Raw genomic sequence first — 19,571 nt, forward strand, 5'->3', positions numbered from 1 at the left:
CCCTGTGGACATTGCTGTCATGCTTCATCAAACAAAGACATATATGTTTGAATTTAAAATAGAGCTAGTAATACAATGCACACAGAAAATGTAATTAGCATATGACAGCCGTAGCATGCAAAATACATTTGCATCTTCTTACATTGGTTAGACATGCTGGAACCCACAGCTGGAATCTATAACTGATGAATAGAGAGCCTTTTCCTGTATTTTCATTCATGTGAATGATTAACTACATGTTCATCTGTCTTTTACTGCACTGTACCAGGCTACCACAGGTCAGTGAAGGCAGCACTGGCATTTTTAAGGCTGAGCTCTGTACTTTGGAGTCTGTTTTTGAACATGATAGGTCTGACAGGTTTAGGAGGTGGTAGATGGTGGTTTGTTTGTGGGTGCTCTGGTATCTGAACAAACGCTTCTGGCACTTTTTGTAAACTACATCCATCTGAGAGTATCGATGTACACAGCTGCGCTTCACACTGTTGCTGCAGAAAGGAAAGCCTCCCATCTCAATACGACCTAAAAATCCTCCACTGCTAGGGTTTCTAAGAGTGGCACAAACGTTTTAACAATGTATCTACAATGGGGCTCATGAGGGTACAGTACAAATGTCAACACTCGCTGTTCAAACAGTGAGCCAGTTGTGATTGTGTAGGAGAGGAAGATGTTCTGCTGCCAGCATCCTTAGGGAGAAGCCAAAAGAATATTTGCCTCCCAAAAAACAACGTACTGGACTAAAGCTGAGAATCCAAGACATAGAATTACAATTATTTTCACTATTGATTAATCTCAGTGAATTATTTAGTCTTAAAATATTATAAATTAGTCATAAGTTATACGTTTTTAAGAGCCTGATGTGATGTCTTTAAACGTCTAAACCTAAAGAAATGGCATTTTCTATCATATAGAACAAACTAAAGCAGGAAATCTTCACATTTAAGAGGCTGGAACGAGCAAAGTTTGGCATTTTCTCCTGAAATATAACTTAAAATTGTTGCTGATTTATTATCTGTCGATTAACTTATTGTTTCGGCTCTGATGTGCTTTGTTGTACTGTACTATCAGCATTCACTGCTCACCATTTCTGAAGAGGGACCTGCGTGACTGGCCGCCATTAAGAGGAGGAAGGGACTTCTTCTCCTGGCCCACAAAGGTATCCCACCGCACCTTGTCTGGTCCTCCGAGCTCCCTGGCTTTCTTTAGACAGCCCTCCAAGTAGTCGATGGGGTCGTCAGGCCGGTAGTACATCAGACCTGTCAGCAGGCTCTGGAGACAAACAGTGGAGGTGGACATGATGAGGCACAAAGGGAGAATAAGAGGGAGGAGATGTTTCCTCTGGCATCACTTCATCTTTCTTATGATGTGCTGTGGTGGTGCTGAGCAGCCCACGTTTTAATGAGGTGAAGTTTTGAAGCGCAGATATGGTTGCCTTGGCTTGGCTCCACCGGGTAGAACAAACCATCTCATTTTGTCAGAAGCCCATGAAATAGGACTCAGGTCATCGGGGGTCTGCGTTTATTTGCCGGGCTGTTATTGTTGAGGAGGAACGCCAGTTTCTGTGATTAATGTGAGAATGAAGTCCACGCCAAAAAACACAAGTCAAGTGTGTTTGTGTGACATTTGTCCTCAACGACCCCGAATGTTTTAAAACAATACCTTCCCCTGGGACTTCCTCCTTCATCTCCACCCTCCTCTCCGACAACTCCAACTCCAGCAGCAGCATGAAAACACAAAGCTTCTCCCGACTGAAAACAATGTGATGTGCTTATTTGGTTGATGGATAATGACTGCACTTTCATGTGCGAAGCCGTAAAAATTACAGTGCAGTTACAACGATGATGATGATGATGATGTGTCACTTCACTGCTCAGTATAATTTGGACCGGCTGTAAATAAACAAGCAGTGATTGCTTGCATACATTAGCTGCACCGCACTTGGGATTGTGTCTAATTAAGTGGATGAGCCAATTTACGTTTCCCTTGGGAATATAAACAATAGTTCATATTATATTTCTGTCTGTGCTGCTTAATAGAGAGTTTATATTGTCTTTATTGCTCTTTATAACAAGCTTAACTTAATATTCAGATACAGACTTCATTAATTGTTAAATTTTAGGCACCTTGTCATACTTGATAGTAATTTTGTGTCTGTCTAACACCAATATGTGCAAAGGCTTTGGTTTTGTTTCAACACTGGGGGACACGCATATGAAACGCAGGGTTTGGGGGTCCTCTGCCAAAACATTTTGAGCATCACACATTTCATTTTCTATTTATGGTGCAATTGGCAAAATAGGAGTCCTCTGCTAATTTCATGCTTTCATTGGTGGAGACTAATGAACATGTTCTAAGTATTGGTGTCCCCTGCGTCCCCCAGAAATCTGCACCTATGAATATATGGCCAATATTGCTTTAGTTGCTGCAATAATTGAGATAATTGAATGTTTTCTTTTAATGTTACAGTCTTCATTTTCATTTTTCATGTTAAAAGTATAAAGTCTCTGACTGAGAACATCTTCAACATCTTCATCATCAGAATTATGAATCCATTTATCCCAAATTTTGCAGAGGAGCTTTAATACAGTTTGACTAATGTGATTACACATTGCCATACAAACAACCAGCAGGGTTTCTGATTTAAACCACTATTTTAATCAAGAAGTATGGTCTCAGAGAGGCGCGTATTCGCACCTTCATCAACAGTAACAAGATGTACACATCGCAAAGAGACCTTCCCCGTCACTCTTACATCGATGAGCAACATGAATGTTTCTTTCAAAATGACACGGTCAAACCTGCACGTCTCATCTCATCCCCCCAAAGCTCACACCAGCTCTCACCTCAAATAGTTGAGGTATCTCCCGCCGTGCGAGATACTCCTTGGCATCGTTGGTATTCATCTCCAGTCGGATTTCCTCTGAAATCACAACTTGTCCGGAGCGTGTTTCAGGTCTTCAGATGTCTCAGTGCCGTAAGGTATTCTCTCTGGGTTAACAACCGAGCTCCAGACAGTTTCCCCTCAGCGCATTGTTGCCTCGTGTGTGGACTTTACAACTGGATTCCTGCAGGCGATGCCACCGCGCCACCCTCCTCCTCCTCGGTGATGCGGATGCGCGGCTCGTCCGTCCTTCCCTCCTACAGCGCTCCGCTTCCAGTAGCACGCACCGTGTGTGCCTTGACGCCGGCACAGAGGTTGCGCGCTGTGCCAAATAACGCACGCGCCGCCTCTGCTTGGCGTTTTTCACACGGGTACAGTCAGCCTTGAAACTTGGTGTTTCTGTAACTAAAATAACAGTCAGATAATGATAGGCCTAGACATAGGTGTAGATAGGTGTGTGTGTGTGTGTGTGTGTGTGTGGGGGGGGGGGCGTCAGCCTAAATAATTGGAACATTGCCCCCCCCCCCAATGTTCAATAATTAATTGTCAACCTCAACATTTTGACAGCATTTTAATAGGTATTGCCATGTAATTATACTGACGAGACTTCTAACTCTTACTGCAGATGGAATTAGGTATAAGAATACATCTCTTCTCCGAGATTCAAGGGGAGCACCACCTAAATAGAGACTTTCAATATGGCCTGTTGAAGTTTAATCTATATTTGTGAACGTGAGCTTCTCTCTCCCAAAGCCAGAAACCAGAGAAGTCAGTCTCAAACTCATGATGTCATCAAGTATAAAGTGTGCAGTTGCTTGATAGACGATGAATGCAAGCCTGATTTTGTGGACCCACGGGATGTTTTTCTTTTTATACCCAGCCCATATACTCAGAACATTCCCCTGGGTGCTCTCACTGTCATCTCTAACATCATTCCCAATTCGTTTTCACGGAGCAGCTCCAGACTTTATACCTTATGACATCACAAATTTGAGTTGGATTTGGGAGGGAATTGTTCATCATTACTAGTAAAATTCTTGTAGTTCCCCTTTAAGGTTTTTGTACTTGACAAATAAATGTATTAAACTAATGAAAGCATGGCACTCCAAAATATGTGACAGACTGCATCACTGAGTGGTACAAACTAAAACAATGAAACCCTTCAGTGCAGCTAAATATAGCTGGGTGCAGGTTCCACTTAAGTTGCATAACAATGTATAACTTTAGTTTGGGGCATGCATATAAACAAACAGTTAAGAAGTTCAATGCCACTGGATCAAGCCTTTTTTAGGCAACACGGGAATAGGCCACTGGTTTGTCCCATAGGATTTGATCCTTATAGGCCACTAATCTTCTTGACAACTGGACAGCTGACTTTAAGTCTCCATGTTGGTTATATCAGAGAGCAACTTTAGATTAGTTCTGTGACATCAGTGTGTTAGAATGTCTGGATCACTACATCTGAATAACATTTCACGCATAACCATGAATCACTGCCGAGGACAAAACAGCCTGACAGGGAAATGCTAATTTATGGATTGAAAATGGAATAATGATTAGATTTATATCAGAAGAACTGTTCTGTTGGAGCGCTACTCTTGCCTTTTCATTTTCTAATGTGATGCATGAGAAGGGCATTACTATGATGAGAAAGGGGAGTGATGCTGCGGGTCAAAAAACAGCAGAAGTAAAAGACGTCTGGAGGACTGAAGCGGATGGCAGACCTGCAAAGGCACTCTGCTTTGTGTCAAGACTGATTTTGTTGTTGCCTTTTCCAGCAGTCCCTCTGTTCGCTGCATTGTAATGTTACATGAGAATTGCATGAAGGCTTTGTTTTTTTCATAGCTCCACCTTACACTGCAGGGCTCCCAGAGGCTCCCTCAGCAGTGACATGACATGCACTTTGACATCTGCTGTCTGTGAAATACATGTCACCTCTCATTATGAGGGCCCTTACCAGTGAACTGGAGAGGGCATTTGAATATGAAGCTGTCAGGATCACTTGATGTCTAATCTGCTTTTATCATCTGCCATATATGACCAAATAATGATTCACTGAATTAAACACGCAGTCATCTGTGTACTCTAACCCCTTAAGTGTCTTACTTAAAAATGAATCGCCACTTAATGCAAAACCACTCAAAGAAACACCAACAAATCATTGTAATACCACAGCGAAACATGCCAAAAAGCCATTAAAAGCCATTAACCAAAAAACTAGAGGGAGACATGACTCCATAGCAGACTGGATGAAGACATCGCAGGGATATGAATACATTTGTTACAGCAGAAATCAAATAACACAGTGAGATCCAATTTGCAAGTCCATAAAATCATTGTCCCATGATATCCCATCGAGTGCCTCTAAAACAACCCATATGCACAGTCACTGTTATTAATTATAATCTTGGTTCTCTCGATATTAACTTTGAAATCAATTCGTTTACTCCTACATCAATTCAGTATCTGTCTCTTTAACGATAAGCCACACATGCACAAGCTGCATCATCTGATAACCACATAGAGCTCCTGCGAATAGTCACTCTCAGCAGTCTTGTCAGCATGTATCCACCAATATTAAGTATGAAGTTAATTAAAACACAATATTTCATATTTTCCACAAAAAGATAACACGATAACACAATGTAGTTTTTGTTTTTTAGTTAGCATTTGTGAATTAAATTGTAGCAATGCCCACATTTCCCATTATCATCCCATTGGCGGTAATTTGCCTTCTGTAATATTGAATATGAATTGTAATTGTGAAATGTCAATAAGTGAATGATTTTATGTTTCACTCAAGAAAGGTTCTTATCACTGTAAGTTTTGCATTAATAGTGATTTACTTATTTGTAGTTCTTTCCCATATGAAATTAAGATGTGTGAAGTTAATTTGTTTTCAGCATGTATTATGTAAATATCTGTGATTTATGTTTTTATTTCTCCCCTGCAAAAGGTCTGAACAGGCTATAATATATAGGCTCTTTCTGATATACTAGGGAGGTTATATAATTTCTATGAGCATGTACAACAGTAGAGCAAAAGGAAATTTTCTCCAGACTCAATTTTGTAGTTGGGAAACAATTAATAATTGATTACAAAATGGACAGTGTATAATGTACAGTATACGCCAGTGACATATTTAAATAGACATGATGTACAAGCTCAGTCATAAAATGTGTTTACATATGACTTTGAGGCAGAGCAGCTTACTGTGTGACCTTCACATGCCATTTTTCTACCAGTTAAAAATTGATGTTGGGTCCATCCACATTATTCATCAACCGAAGCTTTTATTTTGACACACTAACCGGAAGCACTAGCTGGGCGGAGCCACCGGTGTTCACTTCCTTGATGCACACAGCTAACAGTGCTGCACAATGAAAATACTCACGTTACTGAGCCTGTTTTCCACATTCTTATCCGCGAACAGCGTTAACATTGAGGTGAGTATGTATTCTTTCGCATGCAGCAGTGAATATCCCGATATTTATTTGTTTAATGTTGAATTTTACCTTAAATGTCTCTCCTATGTTAGCCCTATGTGCTGTCATGCTAGCTGTCATGATGTTGAGTATTGTTGCTTGCACGAGCCGAAACTAGGTTTAAAAAAACGTTTATTTATTCATTTTCCTCCACTTGTTTCTCAGGATAGCGCAGGGCAGTTCTTCAGCAGTGGTCACACTAACAACTGGGCTGTTCTGGTGAGTATTCATTCATTTATTTAACCGTCACATCTTTAGTTGAGTATATGCTAATTGGGTTTTTGCTTTGCACAGGTGTGTACATCCAGATTTTGGTTCAACTACCGTCATGTGGCCAATACTTTGTCCGTCTACAGAAGTGTTAAGAGGCTGGGCATTCCTGACAGGTAACTGTCGTACAATGTGTATCATTCTTAGGTCTAAACTATTGTGTCATCTCCAGATATTTAATGGTGATAATAATCTGCAGCTAGACACAAGCATTGAATTATATATAGTTATGAAGGGTTGAGTTGATATAAGCCTTTTCCCATGGTTATGGTGTCCTGACATTGCAACTACTGATATGTTGGAGGCTGCTAAACACTAGAAGGATAAATTACAATTGTATTTTCTTTCTGTGTGACTGTAGGTGTATTGTTGTTGTAGTGGTGGTGACAGAAGGGATGAACTAACCTTACATACATTGTGAGGGACCAGTTAGAATACCAGCAGTACATGTCCATTAACACAAAATAAGAAGCAGTTTATGAAGCTCCTCCTCAGTATGAAATGTTCAAACACTTCTTAAACAGAGTGGAGCTGTAGTGGTCAACTGGGGAGAGTTTGAGACAACTCACTTACAAGTGGGGATGTTGAGGATACAGTAGACGTACCTCTGGGCTACCGGGAAGCTCCTGCTAGGGTGTCCGGAGCTAAGAGAACAAAGATGTATTAAAGAACACAAAGACTGATTGATTTTATATATTTTCTTTAAGAAAAGATGGTAAAATGAGCTCTCACTTAGCCTTCAGAGGCTGTTAGCTCTAAAAAAAAAAAAAAAAAAGTCTTCAGTCTGAGTAAAGGTGTTGTATTTTTTTAATTTTTTTGTACAATGATAAACAAAATGCTTTGTCAGAGGTGCTTTTCACCGTGGCTAGTATACAGCTAAAAGGAGCAGCGATCAGGTGCTTCTGGTGAAAAACATTAAGATTGTTATTGCTTTTAAAGCACACACTAGTCAAATGCTACTGCTTTTTATTGTTTAACATGCACCGTCATTCATTGTTAACATTTTTTAATTGGTTTCTCTGCACCAATACCAATATGAATCAGGATATGATGTGTCCTGAATCATTATTCTGTAAATTACCTGTTTTGTATCATGACAGATTATCAAGTACATACAATTTACTGTATATTACTGTATATTAGCAAAGTAAATTTGTGTTTTCACCCATTTACTGGCGCCTATAGCTTAGGTGGGTCAGCTCTTAACTATAGTGTTGTTGGTTCAATCACTGGCTACTCCTGTTAACATGATGAAGTTGCATTGAGGAAAACACAATCATATTTCTTCCCATTTGTGTATGCGGAAAAAAAAGTTTAAATCGCTTTGGACACAGACATGATGAGCAAAATGATTGTAGTGTAACTAATCATCAACATAGAACTGAACATATGTTGAAACATTAGTGCAGCGTTTGTCTTTCCACATATTTTCTAATGATATAATGTTAAAATGTCTTTGTCATTTTCTGTTTTTCCAGCCACATAGTTCTCATGCTGGCCGACGACATGGCCTGTAACCACAGAAACCCCAAACCTGCCACAGTGTTTAGCCACAAGAACATGGAGCTGAATGTGTACGGTGACGACGTGGAGGTAGACTACCGAGGGTATGAGGTCAGTTCCCATTTCAGTCGGACAGTTACACAACAGTTTGTCTCTTTAAAATCTGTTTAAATTGAGTTTTAAAAATGCATCTCTTTTTTTTCATACATTTTCCACTGGCTTCAGGATTGTAATGTTTACATGTCAATATCTTGAAAGCTGAATAGGCAGAACACTTCACAAGGATAAAAAAAATAACAACTCAATGTACATTTTTGTCACGCTGCATTTTGTTTTAGCCAGTTACTGTGGTTGTTCCACCATTTCCATTCACACTACTTAGGACAGTAACTGGAAATAACTTGCACTGATACTCTTTGGTAATGTGGGATAGCTACCAGGGAAAACAAAAGCTCTATCCTCTTCCTGTGTTGGTTTCACAATGGTTGAAACACTTCTTTTGTACCGTATATTGAGCCGCCATTTTCTCTGGATATCGTACCTGTTGGCAGACAGAATTACATAGTGCATGCAGGCTTATAGGGAACCAGTGTAAACACTGATGTTGTCATTATTTTATGGCCGTTACTTTATGTAATCAACATGTACTTCATAATGATAGGTTAAAAGCCAAAAACTTGTCGACTTCCACTTTAATGGAAAAGACATTGGTAAAGGGCTGTGTAAGACATGAAGCTTTTGGTTGATATATGTGATCTGTATGTCTTGCTACCTGTGCAGCACAGGTGGAGGTGTCACATACAATATTTCACCTGCTTTATAACAACTGAGTACTTTAAAGCATCACTTGTAGGCAGATATTATACAGGTGCCACAGGGTATTAGAGGGTGTTATGGTCAACACTGTTTGTCTGGTGTTTGCTCTGTATGTTTATCAGGAAATGACTTGGTATCATTTGCATTCTCAAATAGAGGAGCACCCAAGTGTTTTGTTTGTTATTCTAAGGCAGAGTCCCAGTGGTGTACCCACTCTTTATCACAGTTTGATATTTACTTTGCTTTGTGCTGGTCCTTTAAATATGAATAAACACCTCACTGCTGAACCATGTTTGCGTTCAAACGGTAATCAAGTGCAAGAAAGATTGATAAAGATGAAGAGGGGTAAAAGAAGAAAAGAATACAGTGAGTGATTGATTTTCACAGTTTAATTAAAAGATAAGTAGAGCAGTTACGTAAAGTGCACCCCACTGATGCAGATGTTTGTGAAATGTGTTTGGTGAAAGTTTTTTGTTTTTTACAGTTGCAGTATAATCACTGTTTTATTAAACCTATGTGCATAGATTTAGAAGATGTTCATTGCATAATGTATCGCTTCTAATCCATCCTAGGTTACGAAAATCTTTTCCGTTTCATATCTTGTCCATGTTTTAGGTGACAGTGGAAAACTTCCTGCGTGTTTTGACTGGCAGGCTGCCGCCCAGCACTCCACGCTCAAAACGCCTCCTCTCTGATGACCGCAGCAACATCCTCATATACCTTACAGGTAGTTAAAGGATCCACTCTCAAAATACTCCACTCACTCACTTTATGTTTAATTAATGTGCAGTACTTAGTAATAGGAGCTTTTTTTATGACTGAAGCATTGGTTTGTATGTACATTTCCTACAGTGTCTACACCTCTTATTTAGTTAAAGACGCCTTACATTTCTCAGAATGACTTTCAACAACCCAACGAGACAAGATCAAAACATACACCTTTGGGCTTTCAGTTACATGTGAAGGCAAACAGAGCAGGAACAGTAAGGTTTGTTCCAGGAATTTTTCAGATCTTGATGCTTCTAGTCATCAGTTCAGTAAGTAGATGATGGCTTTAACAGCCACAGTAATTAAATATACAGTAAGGCAGTTGTTGTGAGAAATAGCACCTCTGCTCTTTTCCCTCAAAGGTTAATGTTACTTTAAATCAAGTTAATTAAGTTTTATGATTAAAACAGAGGTAGCTTTTATTTCAAGTGATGTATCCCACCTCCTCTATAAAACGCTACAGGAGGACACCCCACATAGTAAGAGCAACAGTTTTTATTCTTGAGGAAAAAGGGATAGTTGTATGGTATTACTTAGACGGACTTGGTAGCTTGTCGCTACATTGCATTTTGGGGTACTTTACTGGAGTATATTGCTGCTTGTAGCTGCCTTTGAAATGAAGTTTATATAAACAGGTCATCTGTGTTTGGTTAGTCCTGCATGGGATTTAAAAGAATCTCCACAAAACAACAAAATTGTCCCAGACGGTAAAATCACAAGAGGGAGTATTTGTTTCACCAGAACTGAAATGCATAAGTCTAAAAATGGCAACCACAAAAAGGAAGCTGTAAATTTGTCACTTGCAACACTGACCATTATCTACCATATATTAGTAAGTTATGAAAAGCCCTTCACATCATGCAAGTTGTGTGTTTTCATACTGAAATATTAAGTTGTTATCAAACTTTTTCTTTATCTCATTTATCTGTGGCTGAGTGGAGCTACAATCCTTCAGTTGTTCCTCCCACAGAGTGCGTACTGTTGCCAGCCCTTTGCATGTTCATCTTGTTATTTTCCATTCTGTATCATATTTTTGCATCATGAATCAGAGATTAATGAATTATTAATAATATATGTGTGTTTAATAGGCCATGGCGGAAATGGCTTTCTGAAGTTCCAGGACTCCGAGGAGATAAGTAATGTGGAACTGGCCGACGCTTTTGAGCAGATGTGGCAGAAAAGAAGGTAAATAAACTAGAAAATGACATGAAACTGCGATGGAAAGGGTCTTTCTGAAGTAACATCAAATACTGCGTTTCTCCTACTGCAAGTCCACTTCACTTGATCCTTCTGTCCCCTGAGGGCCAATTAGCTGTGGTGCATGCCAACAAGCATTTAATGGCATGAAACTTAAAAACCAGTAGATAGAAGATGGGTTTTTCCTTTTGTTTTGATGGTACAGACTTCTAATAGCTCTTTGCTCAAACACTACTATATTCATACATACATTTTTATTGCAGCAGAGTGTTTCTTCTAGTAGACTGAAGCTTTTGATTTTATTATTCCAGTAGGCTACCACATGTTAAATTTGTAATTGTAATATTAATAATTTAAATGATAAAAAATGATACATGGCACAGTGTATAGATATCATATTGCCATGCAAAAATATCACGATACTATGCTATATAGATTCTTTCCCCAACCTCATACATTCATATACATACAGTATGCTGCACAAGTGCATAGTGTTTGTTGATTGTCTCATTTACAACACTTGGATGCAGCAGTGCTTTGGTGCATAACAGTGGGGTTTTCACTTAACTCAAAACAATGTTTTTCATTACCTCCTGTGCTTTAACTCCTCTTCTTGCTGCAGTGATGTAGAAGTGTACTCAGGGTCAGTGGTCAGTACATGGTGAAATTGCTGTTAGATGTGACTACAAATGCAACAGAGCACACCACTGTATCACTCTTGGGTTTGTCAAAGGTGGAACAGACATTAAACTTGTGTAACGGAGCTTTTCTGGATGGAATTCCTTTACTTTTAAACTCAATGTATTTAGTTTCTAAGGAACTGCCTGGTGATTTAGGGCCTATTGCATACTCCTTAAGCCCCTTTCACACTGCCTGTTCAAGGCGGAAATGTTGAGCTTTTATTTGGCCTTGCTGTTCTGTATAAAGTGTGCGAACATGGAATCTGGGAACAGAGTTGTTTGTCGGATAAACCAGCAGTGGAGGCAGTAACCGAGCCAAAATAACATCTGTGTAAATGGGACAGCTAGCATGGTGGGACTATAGGCACGCACAGACACAGTAGATGCTGACATTGCAGTGTTACATGTCATACATCTTTTTCCTTCACACCAGCATGGCATCTAAAATCAAACACTGGGGCAGCATCGTGCTGGTGTTGTTTGGTTCAGTGCAAAGAAGCAAAGGTGGCACAATGGCAGATCTACTTTATGGCAGTATTGCAGTGTGTGAAAGGAGCCTCAATTCCCTAACCGCCTAGTATCACAGAGCAGTTTGGCTGGATGTGGTCAGAAGTGAGCTCTGTTGCACATGTAGCTACACCCAACAGTGTTGCCACAGGGGAACTGGCTCACCGGCCTTGTATGGCCTTGACAGTGCAATTTTGCTGTAATTTGCTTAAAGTGTGACACATAACCAACAATGTGTTTGGAAACTAAGCTGATGAAAGACTGTAAAACAAAACCAATGAGTGAAAAGACCCAGGAATGATGTGGTGTGGTCTGTTGGTAACTCTCTGTGGGAGTCGCACTATGCAGGGGACCTTTCTCATAACACATATATATTTGGTCCTTTGTTAGTATAGAAATACTGATAAAAACTTTCTATAAACAAAATGAATTCTGTCAGTGTTAGTGCTGTTGAAACTGCCATGAATGTGACTTGTTTCCCACCTATTAAACTAATGAAACACATCATACATCACTTTAACAGCAAGGGAATTACTGTTATACATATATTAACACAACTGCTTATGAAGGAGAGACTGTCTCTGTTTATAAATGGAATTGGTCACCTTTTAAGGTGCTGCAGTGTTTAATTTGTGTGAATTGTGAGACACTAAATGAGCAAAAGCGGCTCTCTGTTACCAGCTCCTCTATTGTCCTCCAAACCTATCAATAGAGAGTCTGGGTTACAGTCAAGCCCCAGGCTGCTTGATAAAAGCTTAGTGACGCCAGCTTTGATGCTGATGTGATAATTGCCGGCTTCAACTGCCACATTACTGTCACCATAGAGACTTGGCCACCTCCCTTCATCGTCCCCAAACCACCGGTTCAGTTAAGTCAACTGGATATAAAAGTCTTATCATGTTTGACTAAACAACCGAGCGAAGTTAAAGGGAAATTTCTCTTTAATAGAGGAAGACAAAAAGGGAGGAAGGAGGAAAGGAGGGAGCAACTGAGGAAACTGTGTGCGTAGGTGTGTAAGAGGGGCAGAATGAAGCTGTTGGTTTTTCTTGGTCACCATGGCAACTGCAGTATGAGAGATGGTTAGGAGGTTTGTGTTATGCCAGGTTTTATTAGAGCAAATGGGCGAGTGATATGCCAGCTGTGTATTCTCTCAGCAGCCTTGTTTGAGAATGTACATAAGTGTGTGTGTGTGTGTGTGTGTGTGTGTGTGTGTGTGTGTGTGTGTGTGTGTGTGCGTGTGTGTCTCCAGGTACAACGAGCTGCTCTTCATCATTGACACCTGTCAGGGCGCCTCCATGTATGAGAGGTTCTACTCTCCAAACCTCATGGCTTTGGCCAGCAGTCAAGTTGGAGAGGACTCCCTGTCGGTGAGTTACCTGCCCTCATATGGAAGAGAGAAATTAAAAATCATCAATCAGGCTGTCATGTTTACTAATAAGCAGTGTGATTTGATAACAGCGACTGGAGACTGAGCCTGGGCACTGTGTTCATTCCTAGTCACCCCATAATACAGTCTGATGTGTCAAATTTCTGCAAATTGGAATATAATAGGTGATTTCATGTCCTGCTCTTTATTGGATTTGGATAAGTTTACCCTTAAGCAACCTGTTCACATTTTATACTTCTACTCCACTAGGGGGAAATATTGAACTTTTTACTCCACAACATTTAGTTGATAACTGAAGTTACTAGGGCTGGGCAATATTTTGATATTATATTGTGATATGAGACTAGATATCATCTTAGATTTTAGTATTGTAAGTTGTTGTCTTTATGAAAATAACTTTGTGTCACATTTCCTGAAACTGTCATTATATTCTGAAAGAAGTACGACATAGATAGTCTGGGAAAAATCATGCCCCTCCTCCTCTTCCTACTGCCTCTTATGGCATTTGCTAGAATCTACTGTGGCGCAACCAAAACAACCAATCAGAGTCGAGGAGTCTCTCAATGCAGCTGTCACACTGTCAAACTAGGCAGTGCTGATCAAATTTTAATCATAAATCTGTTACTGCATTGTCTATTTCTTGCCTCAAATGTCTAAAGAAACATATTGTAGTGTACTGTTCAGGTGTAAAATGAAAAAGTTTGTGACTCCGCCTCCATGTTGGAAACAAGATACCAAGCACTGCCCGAGGGCTGGACCAATATATCCACATTACTTATTATTGTTTATTAAAAATCTTATTGTGTAAATATTTTGTGAGTGCATAAATAAACAACCGTACTATATAGTGCCGTCCATATCGGTATTGAGGTATTTGGTCAAAAATATTGTGATGTTTGATTTTCTTAAGGTCACCCAGCCCTACTAGTTACTTTCCAGGTTCAGATAAATGCTCTAGTTACACAGTGGATGACGTTTAAGGTTGGCTGCAGCTGCCTTCTTGAAAGACAGATGAGACTGCCTCCTTTCAGAACCTCTTCACTCCAAAATGTTTATTTACTGTAAAACTCATGACCTATGCTTAATCATCTAAATACTTTGGGTTTTAATGTCTTAAAATTGCGATCAGTTTTACCTTACTGCATACTCATTATAGTTCCCAGAAAACCTGACATGCTTTTTGACATGTGTCCTCTCTACATCACAGACTGACACCCATGTCACTTGGCTTTACACACTTTGCCTCACTGATTAGGGGTGAGGCAAAAGTGGCATAGTTTGAAGACAAGCTGTCAAATTATTTTCCTTTTGATGTCAGTACCTTTTGCTGTTGGTGCTATTTATTTCACCCAGACACCATCTCGGAATACAAAATAGGCGCTGTTCTTCAACCTACATCCACAAAACCACTGTGGAGTTTGAGGTGATGGCAATCACTCATTATGGCACCCTGCCACCACTAACCACTGATTAAATTCCCCCCTTACAATAAAAACAAATGCACTTGCATTACTTTAATATTTCTGTTTTAATTGGCAGCTATGGGTTGGCTTCCATTTATTAACCTGTTAGAGTGTCAAATTTCACTTATCAGACTTTGGTAGTACTTTAAAAATTACTCTGCACACTGTAATTACACATCAAAACAGAGTGACATTTTTGTTGTGATGTATCCTTTTGAGGGGAATCAGTTATTTGTGGGGGATGACATATGACTGTTGCCTTGTTTTGATAATCTAAAGAAAATACATTTCAATGTGTCCAAAAATGTCACCAAAACGTCTATACTGCTAAGTGCTATTGGATATTGAATATTCGTATTCTTGTATTTCTAGCACCAGCCAGATTTGGCCATAGGAGTGCATTTGATGGACCGTTACACCTTCTACCTGCTGGAGTTCCTGGAGGACATCCACCCTGCAAGCAAAGCCAACATGAATGACCTGGTGAGGATGTGTGTGTGTGCCTTTTAACCAATGATCATGTGATCATAGAGCATAAGGTAATGTTTATTTTCATTACCAAATATAGAGAGACAGGGGCGTCGGTGGCTTAGTGGATAGAGCAGGTGCCCCATGCACAAGGCTGTTGCCGCTGGCCCGGGTTCAACTCCAGCCTGTGGCCCCTTGCTGCATGCCACTCCCTCTCTCTCTCCTTCCTTCACACTTGACTATCCTATAAATTAAAGGCTAAAATGCCCCAAAATATATCTTTAAAAAAAAAGAGAGAGAGACAGAGAAAAATGCCCATTACAGTTTCTAAGAGGCAGGAATGACTTACTGTGGCACACTGTGATGCATCTTGGAGAAGTGAGTCTTGCAGTGATTGTAATCTTGTGCTTGACCCACACATCATGGAGTGGGTAGGGAACTTAGAAAGTATCCTCCTCTCTGACATTGCCACCAGAGAATCCAACTTCACCCCCACAACATTACTGGCCGTGTGGGTAACTTTGTTGAGTCTGTTGAAGTCTGCTTCCCTCAACTTTCTGCCCCAGCATTAAACAGCAAACAGGATAGCACTGGTCACAGCAGATTCATAAAACATCCTCAGTGTTTTCAGGCAGATGTTGAAGGACCTCAGCCTCCTTATAAAGGAGAGAAGGCTCTGGCCCTTTTTGTGAAGGGCTTTGGTGTTTTTAGCTCAGTCCAGTTTATTTTCAGTGTACATTCCCAGGGACTTGTGGTACTCCACAATGTCCACACTGACCCCTAGGGTCACCAGTGCCTTTGTCCTCCTCAGATCCACAACCAGCAGCTTTTGTCTTTGTCATGCTGAGCTGTAAATGGTTCGGCTCAGGCCATGGGGCAAAGTTAAGGTCATCAAATCTTTTGTAAACATTTTTACTGGATAAATAAGTAGTGGTAATTGGATTGACTACTCAATTCAGCTCTAGAGAACCATGCACACTTATATACACTAGTGCAGTGCTCATTTCCTATTTGGAACAGGCTGATTGGTTGGCCTCTGGTGTTGCTGCTTGCAGCTTTCCAGAGAACCAATCATCCAAACAACTTCACACTCGACACCACACTTCCTTGGGTCTGAACAATACACCTGCCATGACACTGTTGCGTCCCCTAGCAATGCTAGGGTACATGTGCCATTTGCTAACAGCTAGCTACGTGGGACCAGGCTAGATCCAGGAACAAAAGCATTCAATCTGAAAGTTACATTAATGATGCTTGAAATGTCTGAGTTTGCTGCAGGGCAACATTTCCCATCTCCCTTTCTTCATCTGTTGCTAAAGCACTGTAGTGAGGAATGAAGAGTGAGCTGTACCCAGCATGCTGTTCGACAGTGTTACAGCTAATAGGGTTCTTCTCTTCATACACTACACAGTGTGTAATTAACACACTACAAATAGATATATTCTGTTGATACATACAGTACATAGAAACCACCAGAGACTTTTTTTCTGTATTAGTTAGATGTCAACTCTGCATATGCACTATTGAGTTCTATATAAGTGAACATGCTGCTACCTGGTATAACACATAGGCGTGCCTGTACACATTTAAGCAGTATAAGTTTGTTTTATATAAACACTAAACACAAAAATAGTGTTTTCTCTGTTACTTAGTGTTTACTTAAAGCTACAATTTGCACCCCTGTTCACTTCCAAGGAGTCAGAATACAAAAATACTGAAAAATTTACATGATTAAATGACAAATCGTATGTCTAAACTATTAAACTAAAATAATAGATAACAAATATGATAATGAAATTAATTGTATCAGTTAGTTATATAAGCAAAAATGTCAAATATTGACTGGATCTCAAATGGTTTTATAGGTTTTATACCATAGTACTTCACACTAAGTTGATTATCAGTAGATTTATGTCAGACAACACAAGAAATTTGAAGACCTCAGTTTAGGTTCTGAGAAAATGGGATCGATTAATTGATTAACCAAAAAATATCATTGCTAGATTATCATTTTAAGATAATTCTCAGTTGATTTAAAAGGGTATCCCTGCAGGAATCCATTTTTTGTGGCCTATGGCCTGTGGCACAGTGATTCTGTTCCAAAGCATTTCAGCTTTGATACCTAAAATATTGAGACAGTATCTGTCCTGCCATGCCCTCCTCCTCTGTCTTCTGTTATGACGGTTCTGGTCCTAAAGGAGCCAGATAAAAGTCACCCAGGACTCTGCACTTGAAGCAGAATGTCTGATATTGTGGTAAGGTTGTTGGCCTTTTGACACATGACGTTGGTGATGGCGAGTACATGCTGCTCCGGGCCACGGCTCAATCTCAGCAGCACCTCCCTTTTCATCTTTTACACTCCTGCAGAGATCCACTGGCCCCAGGGACCACAGCTCCCCACTGCCACCCACCCCACCTCCCAGTCAAAACACCTTAAATCCTTACTCCTGCACTCAGTCCCGCCTAAATCAATGCGCTCTGACTAATGCTTATTATTCTTTCCAATTTTCCTGATTCTGGAGATGCGCTCTTTGTTCTAGAGCTATTCTGTGGAATTAAGGATCGATACTATGGATTTCCCGGACGAGTCCACCAAGTTTTGTTTTTTTTAATCCAAGCTGCAAAGGCTTGCCCTTTGATGAGACAGAAATTGCCTCCACCTTCCAAACAATACCCTCCACTAGTCTTGTGTTTTTCAAGTCCTCTTTTACTGATAGAGATAACATTCACCTCAATTTAATGATTTTCTTTTCTTTTCAAATGGAGAGCACAGTTGGACAACTGTGCGATGAATTGCACACTTAAGTGGATTAACCCACAAGTGGTCACACACCAGGCGCTGAAAGATTTGTAATTGACATCGACATGCACAAATGTCATGCTCCTTGCCTCTAATCTTCTTCAAACCCTTTTGCATATTTTGACACCTCCCACTGCAGCTTCAGCCATGTTTAATGCAGCTGGTTACTATCTGTGGTGTTATGAAAAGTAGGAGACCCAAACTCTTTAACACAGTCTGAGTATTCAAATCCCCTCTCTCCTGTTATTAATGCTTTTATCTAAAGCTCCTGGCTGCACCATAAGTCGATGTTTACAGTATTTACATATTAAGAATAATTTATTGAGTGGATGGCTCTAACCTGAATAAAGCCCCCAAACTTTAGCTGTTTGTGTGCTGTTTATCACACCAGGTTACATATTTATAACGCACTGCTTGTGTTTTGTCTGCTTCCCCCTTAGTTCAAAGTTTGTCCCAAGAGTCAGTGTGTGTCCACACCAGGCCACCGCACTGACCTTTTCCTGAGGGACCCAGGAAATGTGCTCATCACAGACTTCTTTGGTAGCGTGCGCAAAGTGGAGATCACCACGGAAACCATCAACTTGACCGACCCCACCAAGCAGGCGGAGCAGAGGTAAGCTAAGTTTCTTTCTTTGTTTTTGTCGTTAGTGTCATGTTTTCATTCAGCTTTATTTTTTTACATGACAGTAATTATAATATGGATAGCAGCTTTTGAGACATAGAAACATACCCTTTGATAAGCCAATATCTTTCCTCTGCAGGCTCTTAAGCCAGAGATAGACTTGGTTTTAACTACCTGTTTGGAGTGATGGATTGTGTTCAAAATGCACTGCTAGCATTAAGTATGATGTAAAATTGAGTATGTAGTGTGTTGACACTGCATAGTATGTGGATTTTATGTACGCGAGACATGCCTAGATGTATACTACATCAGCAAAAAGTACAAGACGTGAGCTTAATGGACATACTAAACTGCCCCACAGTGCATTGCATCTCTTAAAATTAGTGCAACAGCAGAGATTTAAAGCTAGGAAAGAGGTGTTAATATGTCACTTTATTAAGTTTAAATATTTCTATAGACAGAAAGTAACTATGTAGATTCTAGGGTTGGGAATCTCTCTGTGATAGACGATTCGATACGTATCTAGATACACGGGTTACGATACGATTCAAAAACGATATATTTTTAATATAGAACGATTCGATATGATTCGATACAGTGTAGGAACGATACAATTCGATATGATTCTATGGTTAACATTTGTTGATGTAGACATTAATCATACATTATAAAATAAAGAAGCCAATTCTATAAAAGTGACATTCTTACAGTATTTTCAAATTTGTAA

The 19,571-nt window shown here is 39.9% G+C and overlaps 2 protein-coding genes across 2 annotated transcripts in view; one reads left to right on the forward strand and one right to left on the reverse strand.

Annotated features, from left to right (window-relative positions):
- ak5 (adenylate kinase 5) overlaps nucleotides 1–3,146 on the reverse strand; it is a 100,891-nt gene extending 97,745 nt beyond the window's left edge. The window contains exons 1-2 of the mRNA XM_050033785.1: nucleotides 2,841–3,146; nucleotides 1,080–1,266 (exon numbers count right to left, since the gene is read on the reverse strand). Of these exons, the coding sequence (XP_049889742.1) occupies nucleotides 1,080–1,266; nucleotides 2,841–2,900 (247 nt within the window). The 5' untranslated portion in view covers nucleotides 2,901–3,146. The remainder of the gene's footprint in view (nucleotides 1–1,079; nucleotides 1,267–2,840) is intronic.
- Nucleotides 3,147–6,199: 3,053 nt separating this feature from the next.
- pigk (phosphatidylinositol glycan anchor biosynthesis, class K) overlaps nucleotides 6,200–19,571 on the forward strand; it is a 36,761-nt gene continuing 23,389 nt past the window's right edge. Inside the window, exons 1-9 of the mRNA XM_050033581.1 lie at nucleotides 6,200–6,324; nucleotides 6,529–6,582; nucleotides 6,658–6,749; nucleotides 8,112–8,247; nucleotides 9,568–9,679; nucleotides 10,809–10,905; nucleotides 13,354–13,471; nucleotides 15,327–15,437; nucleotides 18,663–18,835. Coding sequence (XP_049889538.1) covers nucleotides 6,259–6,324; nucleotides 6,529–6,582; nucleotides 6,658–6,749; nucleotides 8,112–8,247; nucleotides 9,568–9,679; nucleotides 10,809–10,905; nucleotides 13,354–13,471; nucleotides 15,327–15,437; nucleotides 18,663–18,835 — 959 coding nt within the window. The 5' untranslated portion in view covers nucleotides 6,200–6,258. The remainder of the gene's footprint in view (nucleotides 6,325–6,528; nucleotides 6,583–6,657; nucleotides 6,750–8,111; nucleotides 8,248–9,567; nucleotides 9,680–10,808; nucleotides 10,906–13,353; nucleotides 13,472–15,326; nucleotides 15,438–18,662; nucleotides 18,836–19,571) is intronic.

The sequence above is a fragment of the Epinephelus moara genome, chromosome 21, assembly GCF_006386435.1.
Source record: "Epinephelus moara isolate mb chromosome 21, YSFRI_EMoa_1.0, whole genome shotgun sequence".
NCBI lineage: Eukaryota > Metazoa > Chordata > Actinopteri > Perciformes > Serranidae > Epinephelus > Epinephelus moara.